This window comes from Strigops habroptila, chromosome 5, assembly GCF_004027225.2.
Source record: "Strigops habroptila isolate Jane chromosome 5, bStrHab1.2.pri, whole genome shotgun sequence".
NCBI lineage: Eukaryota > Metazoa > Chordata > Aves > Psittaciformes > Psittacidae > Strigops > Strigops habroptila.
Genome location: NC_044281.2, coordinates 73,639,055 through 73,646,542, shown reverse-complemented (window position 1 = coordinate 73,646,542; position 7,488 = coordinate 73,639,055). Strand labels below are relative to the sequence as shown.

The 7,488-nt window shown below is 36.6% G+C and overlaps 1 protein-coding gene across 2 annotated transcripts in view; it reads right to left on the bottom strand.

The window, feature by feature from the left end:
• Positions 1 to 1,186: 1,186 nt before the first annotated feature.
• The window catches only part of NHLRC2 (NHL repeat containing 2), a 32,742-nt gene continuing 26,440 nt past the window's right edge, over positions 1,187 to 7,488 (bottom strand). For both annotated transcript variants that reach the window (XM_030486409.2, XM_030486408.2), the window contains exons 9-12: positions 7,339 to 7,461; positions 5,946 to 6,155; positions 4,614 to 4,839; positions 1,187 to 3,187 (exon numbers count right to left, since the gene is read on the bottom strand). In XM_030486409.2, the coding sequence (XP_030342269.1) occupies positions 2,922 to 3,187; positions 4,614 to 4,839; positions 5,946 to 6,155; positions 7,339 to 7,461 (825 nt within the window). In that variant the 3' untranslated portion in view covers positions 1,187 to 2,921. The remainder of the gene's footprint in view (positions 3,188 to 4,613; positions 4,840 to 5,945; positions 6,156 to 7,338; positions 7,462 to 7,488) is intronic.

Genomic DNA, 7,488 nt, shown 5'->3' with positions numbered 1-7,488 from the left:
TCATGAGCTTTTAAACCCCATTTTTTTCTAATTATAGAACATTCAAATGTCTGCACACCACAAGTGAAACAGGAGAGACTCCAGGAATGTGTATGGTATTCCTTGGACAAACAAAACATAGTGTTAGGCTGTGTGATTAAAGGCAAGTCACAGTGAACACACAGACTGAGCAATGAGCAGAAGAACCCGTTACCTCATCAACAAGAACTGGAGCACATTGAGCTGCATCTAAGATGATGAAGGCAAACGATTAGAGACAGCAGTGTCCCTTTGTGAAACCCACAGAGTCAGGAAAAGCAGCTCTCCCTTACAAACTAAAGAGGTTACAGCCTAAAAGGATTTAGGATTTCCCAGATGAGAGGGGAAAGCATTTTGAGGTATACAACTTTTGTTGGTAAATAACGGGTTGTGTGTCTTTTTGAGATGGTAACACACCTTCTGCCTCTGCCTTCCCGACACTGGACACTTTTAAGATTTGACTGGACAGGGTGCTGGGACATCTAGTTTGGGTCATGCTTTGCCTAGAAAGGTTGGACCAGATGATCCCTAAGGTCCCTTCCAACCTGGTATTCTGTGATTCATAACTTAAAGGTCCTTTACAGTCTGATCCTGGACTTGATCCTACTACCTACTATTACCTCTTCCCAATAAGCTTATAGTGGTTCCAAGTGTGTCTACATAGAGTGACTGAAACTTGAAAACAAAAAAGGTATGACACTCAAACATTCATGTATGTACATTTAGATAGAAAACATATCTACAATACTATATTCAAACGTTACACACCATAGTTAAATAAAGTTAGGAATATACAGTCTCTCCTCTATGGCAATACATTAACTAAAAAGTCAATAAGAAAACAGATTTGTTGACTTTTGGTTTTCTTTTTTGAGTACTGGAATACAGGCAGACTTTGATGATCTCATCCAATTGAAATAGGCAAATATAATACAATTCTAGTTGATAACGAGAAAAAAAGTATCTGTCGAATTGTATGTTCAAGATAACTGTAAGAGTGTGGTTCATTATTCTGAACTTCTGAAACTAAAGCTTGTTTTTTCAGTAAGCAACAGAAAACCTGTGGGTTACCTGGGTGATGATCCACGGTTTCCTGGCTACTGTCCAAAGTTAAACAAACAAACAAAAAATTCTGAAAGAGTTGTACTAAAGTGTAAAAAATTCTAAATGCCCAAATCAGTTTCTTTACCTTCATCTTTCCAATAGCATTTGCAATCTGTGAACAAAGTAGCAAAGCTTTCTCCTTCTTCAAAATGGCATGTGAGAATTGAGAGGCTTACCCAAAGGAGCTGAAACACTGAATTAGAAAAGTTGCTTAAAAAACAAACCCAAGAAAAATAATAGTTCAGCCCTTGCCTTGCTGACAGGTGAGATAATAACCATTTCTGGTACTACAAAGAACTTGCAGATAGACTGGCATCTGAATGGAAGGAAAAACCACACCAGTCTGCATGGTTCCCTTAAAACAAAAGCCTTTTGGGTTCATGACCGACATTTCAGTCAGCCTTTAAGTAGGAAAGAGCCACAACAAATCATACTGGGGTATGACACTTGACAGGTGTCAGGAACAATGGTGATTAGAACAGACTATATAAAAATTCTTTCACTACTGTACTTCATAACGTATGTGAAAATGCTATCTTCAAACTTAAAACAAAATCATCTTCTCGGACCTGATCCTCATGACCCAAGCAGACAGTCTAATCCAATTGCCACTGAGGAAACTCTTCAAGTACAAAACTTGCACTCCCTCCTGTATTCCTATTACTTACTGTGGCAAACTGGAGGAATTTTACTTGCAAAACATTAATAACCAAAGGCAGAATTTTGAAATACAGTTTTAAAGCACCTTACTCAAAGATTAGGTTTTCTAGCAAAAAGAACATTAATGCAAATAATTCATTATTAAACATACACTTCTGGTTCAGTGGCCACTATTACAAATGGAAGGGCTAACAGTGACTTCAAAAGACTCTGAATCAGACTTCAAGAGTATAATATTCTTCTTAATATTATGTATTTGCAAGAAAAAAGTCTTCAGACAAGTCTTTATAGAGAAATCATAAAAGTAGTAAAGTGATTCACCCTGCTTAACATAGTTAACATTTCATTTTTGCAGTTTACATATTCAAACTTTATCTTCTACTTACTATAAAATGTAAATTGGTATGCATCAGAAAAACTCCAGCATGGTTCTGTGGGTTTTTTTCTTTATATATATACACATTAGAGAGGCACATTCTTTGTTAGAAATCAGCAGGAAATTCTTCTGTAGGAACTTGAACACTTCCTTTCACAGAAATTTTTCCATGAAACTATGCTCTTCACATAAGGCAGTCATATGTAGGTAAGCAAAACACTCAGTTTGCATAAAATCAGACCCACGATTAGCTTATGATGTATTTTCAAAATACATGTGTCATAAATTCCATTACAGAAAAATAAGCAAGATACCTCTTTTACAACCTGGAGAAAGGAACTATTCATTCTGACATTCTATTAAAATTTGTAACTGTTAGTACAAAATGATCTAGCTATTCTAACAGTATGTTCAGTGCAAAGACTTTGTTACAGTAACATCACAAAGCAACACCAGGTCTTTCAACAGGGCTCTAACAATTGTTGCTCATTGCTTAGAATGGCATACATCCAACAGATTCACAACTGGCAACAGAGCCCAGGGTATTACAATATTATTGCTGCTACTGTAATGAAGTGAGGTTGTGATGATTAATTTTCATGTTAAGCTGTAGGGAACTCTAATTCCTTTTATCAAGTTTATTATTTCTTAGCTTTGTCATAAGCTCCAAGAAAATGAAAAACAGAGAAAAGTTACCTATTTGCATTTTCTCCTATAGAAATGGTGGATACTAAAGTAAAGTATGAAATTAGCTGGCTTCAGGTTATTTACTTAAAAATGTGTGTATCAGTTCAACTTGAGTCAAACTGCCTTGGTTTGTACTAGCTATCTGTAAAGGCTGATTGAATGAGATTCCTTTCATCATGCAGGTACTGCTACCTTTGTTGCAATAGTAGAGGCACACTATGATAGCCAGGATAGCTTCGGCTGATAGACAGCTCCCTGGTAACTGAAAGGGAATGACAGTTTGACAGGAAACATCCTTTATTTCTCCAGAAAGATACTGTCCTTGAAGCAACCAGCTATTCTCTGTAAAAGAACAAGTTTTGTGATTAGGATATTTAACACCATGTCTGAAACCTACAGAACACACTAATTTTACCTGTAAGACAACATGGACTTCCCATATGTAACATAAGGAAAAATTTCCCTTCTGATTTTTCCAGTCGTGGACAATAAAAAAAGGATAGTAATTTACAAATGCTTCTAGCAGTCATTTAAGGATGGAGCAATCCATAGCTTTGCTTCAGAATTATGTATATATATAGTCAATCTTACCTAAATGCACTAGATCTATAATTTGTCCCATGTCCTTCAGAGGATATTAAAATTTATTCTGAGATATGCAAGCAAAACTCCTTAAATTAACAAGATTCTATACATTTGTATCAAATACTCCAGGCAAGATATCTGCCATACATGCACAAAACTGCAGGTAAATGATGGCATTTCCAAACAGAAGTGTTGGTTTTATGAGTGGGTTGCTGCAAGTTAGCAATGTTCAGGCTGACTGTTACAACAGAACTTGAGTTTCACATTTATTTAAATATGTAAGAGTACGTGAACTGAAAAATGAACTGCTGGATAAATGTACCTAGCTCCTTGCACTGTACTCTGTATTTTACTGTGAGTGAGATGGATGAAATGCTCTTTTTGGCATTTTTCAGAAAATACATAAAAGCTGGCTCTAGAATTTATGAGCTTGAAACGACTTGTTGAGTTTAGGTTGTTATATTCTCCAATTTTACTACCCCTTGAAGCAATCACATATATCTTTCCTTCAACAACATTTGGAGATTCTCTAGGCCAAAAAGTGTGTCGACTCCTGGAAATAGTCTATTTGGACTCCAAAAGCACAAACTGGGATGAGAAACTACTTCAAATCATAAGGCATATAAACAAATCGCAGTGCCTGTACAGTATTTGTTGACTGCTTTTAAAGGCAGAAATATGCAAATATGAATTATAACAAAGTAGGTTTGAAGTGGTTACGTATAAATGTACCTCAAATACTTTTTGGAAGAAACAAAAGCAAAAAACAAAAGGAAGCCCTTTCAGGAATATGCTACAGCTTCATGGTGAGCTTTCTCTCTGAAACAGACAGTAGGGCTGGGATAAGCTGTTCATAGAGACAAAGTGGAGAGGGCAAGCTCTCACTGGCAGCTTATTCCAAGAAAGTAAACAAAAATAAAGATAATAATGCATCAGGTATTAATTCAAGCAAAAGGCAGCTTATCAGGTATTTCGGGTTTTTTTAATCTTCACACTCCAGCTGTTAAATGTATCAACTCTAAATAACATGTATTGCATCACAAGGTCAAACAGGAACACAGGACTGGGAAGGACATTCTGATTCATTAGGCTGAGATCCCTGTACTACAGGCACATCGTGATATAACCCACTTTGTGTCGCACCTACGCCTGTTCCACTGATAAAACAACACAGGCACTTTACCTTCTGCTGTGATAAACCACGAATTGGGTGCTTCTTCATTCAGTGTTGAATCTGGAGGAAGAGTCAACTTTAATAAAAACTGAATTGTCTGGCCAGGAGCTACTGTTAGTGAAGGAAGTTGAACATTTGGTGCAGATTTAGGCAGCTTTGGAAGGCTTGTCATTTTCTCCTTTTGCACAGGCAGGTTATCTGGAACATCGCCTGCTTCTGGATTCAGGATAGGCAACTATGGGTGGAAATCAAACAAAATATTTATTTGTACTGAAAGCAAAGAGGCTTTCACAATGCAATCAGAGTTTCAAAGCTGACAGGGACTAGGAAAACTAACACATGATAATACTGGACGAAATACTGGCTACTGGATGAAAACTTTCTGACTGTAACAATACTATATCGACAAAGACGAAGGGAAGGACAAAACGCTTTTTGAAAACTAAAAAGACAAAACTGGTTAATAGAAATAAACATAATGCTTAGTATTAAATCCACAACTACTTTAAAGTATCCTTTAACTTAAAATTTTAACAGGTGCAATGTATTTTTACTTTAAATAAAATTTAGAGGTATTTTCTTCTAATCTGGTGGCAACTGCATGCTTCAGTAATAAAATCCAAGATTTTTACCATGCAGATTGCACAAAAAGGGATAATTTCCCAGAAAAGACATTGACATGTTATATGATAGGAGAATTTAAACACACATTAGGATAGTGTACAATTAAATGCAAGAAACATACAGGACGAAGTTGAACCGTTGTGTCTCATACATATATATCTTTATATGAAAACATTAAGACATAGTGCCACTGTAAGATGGACAGGGGCACGACATTGTTTTGCCTTCACGTTTCTAAGCAAATACAGTACTGCTCAATTATGACAGTGGTTTTGACTTGACAACTTGGAAGCCCGCTATGTATCCCACTTAAAGTCACTGACCTCCCAAAATCACCTCTTACAGCTTAATTACAGGACTTAGTAATTGATTTCAAGCTCCACTCATTACAAAGTGCTCCTGAAATGCTTTTCATACTGAAAAACTAAGCTGTATTTTTTAACAACTCATGTTTCTGCACTGCTCTTTAGTAGAGCATCATCATTTTCTGCTTTCATGCAAAAGATGCCTTTCCAAAGACTTTAGCTTTCAGCAACTGTGCTATCTTAACGACAGGCAAGCTTTATTTGTCAGCTCATCACAAAACATTCTGTGAATATAGCTACTGTATGCAAGAATTGTGTTAGCTGTATGATTTTTATACTACTTGCCAAAGCCTGCAATAGCAATTTGTATCAAGAAACACCACTATCAGACTGTCAAATACGTATTACTTGCCATGGAAAGAATTTTTGTTTCCAAATCCAGCACTTTAATCTGATGATTATTGGTGTCTGCAACATACATCAAGCGGCCATTTTCTTCAACACACAAACCTCCTGGCTCATTAAATGTTGACTGTGTAAAGCTGGAACCAGTGATGTCGCTTGCTTCTCCTGTGCCCGCCAGGGTAGCACAGTTCTTCATCTTGGGATCTACAACCTTAATCTAGGATAAAAACAGTCGCAAAAAAACTTCTCTGAAAAAAAACCACCAGGATTAAGTTCTGCATTATCTTATGCCCCATATTTTCAGAAGCCAGCACTAACTTTCAGTACCTTAGCTACCAACAGTGTGTCCTAGAAGCTAAGTTATTATACTTTATCAAATTACATGTCCCATCATCTCCCCAACCCAATTTCCTGCTGGATTCTACTTCTTCCTTTGGTCCTCACTGAGTGTTCCCTTTCATAATACTGAAAGCAAATAATCCTCTGCTATAAAAGTACGCTGAATGGCTTGTTTTTCTAACGTGTACTGCCTTTCTGAAATCAAATGCAAAAGCATAAGAGCATAACAAAACTGGCATGCTATTTGTTCTTCCCTAAAAATAGGTGATTTCTTTTCCTTAAAGCAGTAGCAAAAAAGTTTATAATGCTTTGTACAATACCTGAAACAAAACTTCATTTGCCACACAATTTTCAGTAAGCATTTATTGTTACATACTTTATTCTTCAAATTAAAACAAATCAATTTTCTTTTAATGCATTTAATCAATACACAGTTAACAACCTGTCGTGGTTTAAGCATGGTTTAAGGACACAACCTTCTAAGCATGAAAGCTTATACAACACTGCATAAGAATAATCATGCAAAACAATCTCTCTTATCTCAGAGCTCCATGGAGGCAACCCACAATACATCTTCTCAAAACTTGGGTGGCTTTTTTGAGGGAAAAGCAAGTCCTCTTGTTCAAACCTGCAGTATTCCTGACTAAGCACTCCTAGTTGTTCTAGTTCAGCATCTTCAGGAGGAGATATGCAAAGGGTCTTCAGTCCGAACTGTAACTTAGCACTTGAAATTCACCTTCCCCAAGAGATCATCATATCAACACAAAAGCATGTGACAGCAAAATGATGGTAAAGAGAGGAACCCATAAGTGAAGGAAGAAAAGAAAAAGAACCCCAAAGGAATTCATATGAGGTATGAGGTATCTCTGCCCATGGCAGGGGGTTGGAACTAGATGATCTTAAGGTCCTTTCCAACCCAAACCATTCTGTGATTGTATGATTTGTTTCCTCAGCTTAACTGAACCAAGTACAATTTTTATATGTTCCTAAAACAATCCTTTGTAGTGTTAAAAACTGCAAACGTGTATAACAAGCTCCTATAAGGTAAGCACATATCATACCTTATGATTGTAGGAATCTGCCACGTAGAGCAGTTTTCTTTTCTTGTCCCATGTTACTCCTAAGGGATGCTGCAGCTTTGCATTTATGCCTGCTCCATCCACATCACCAAAGGCAAACAAATTCTGAAAGAGTGTTATTTTATTAGATTA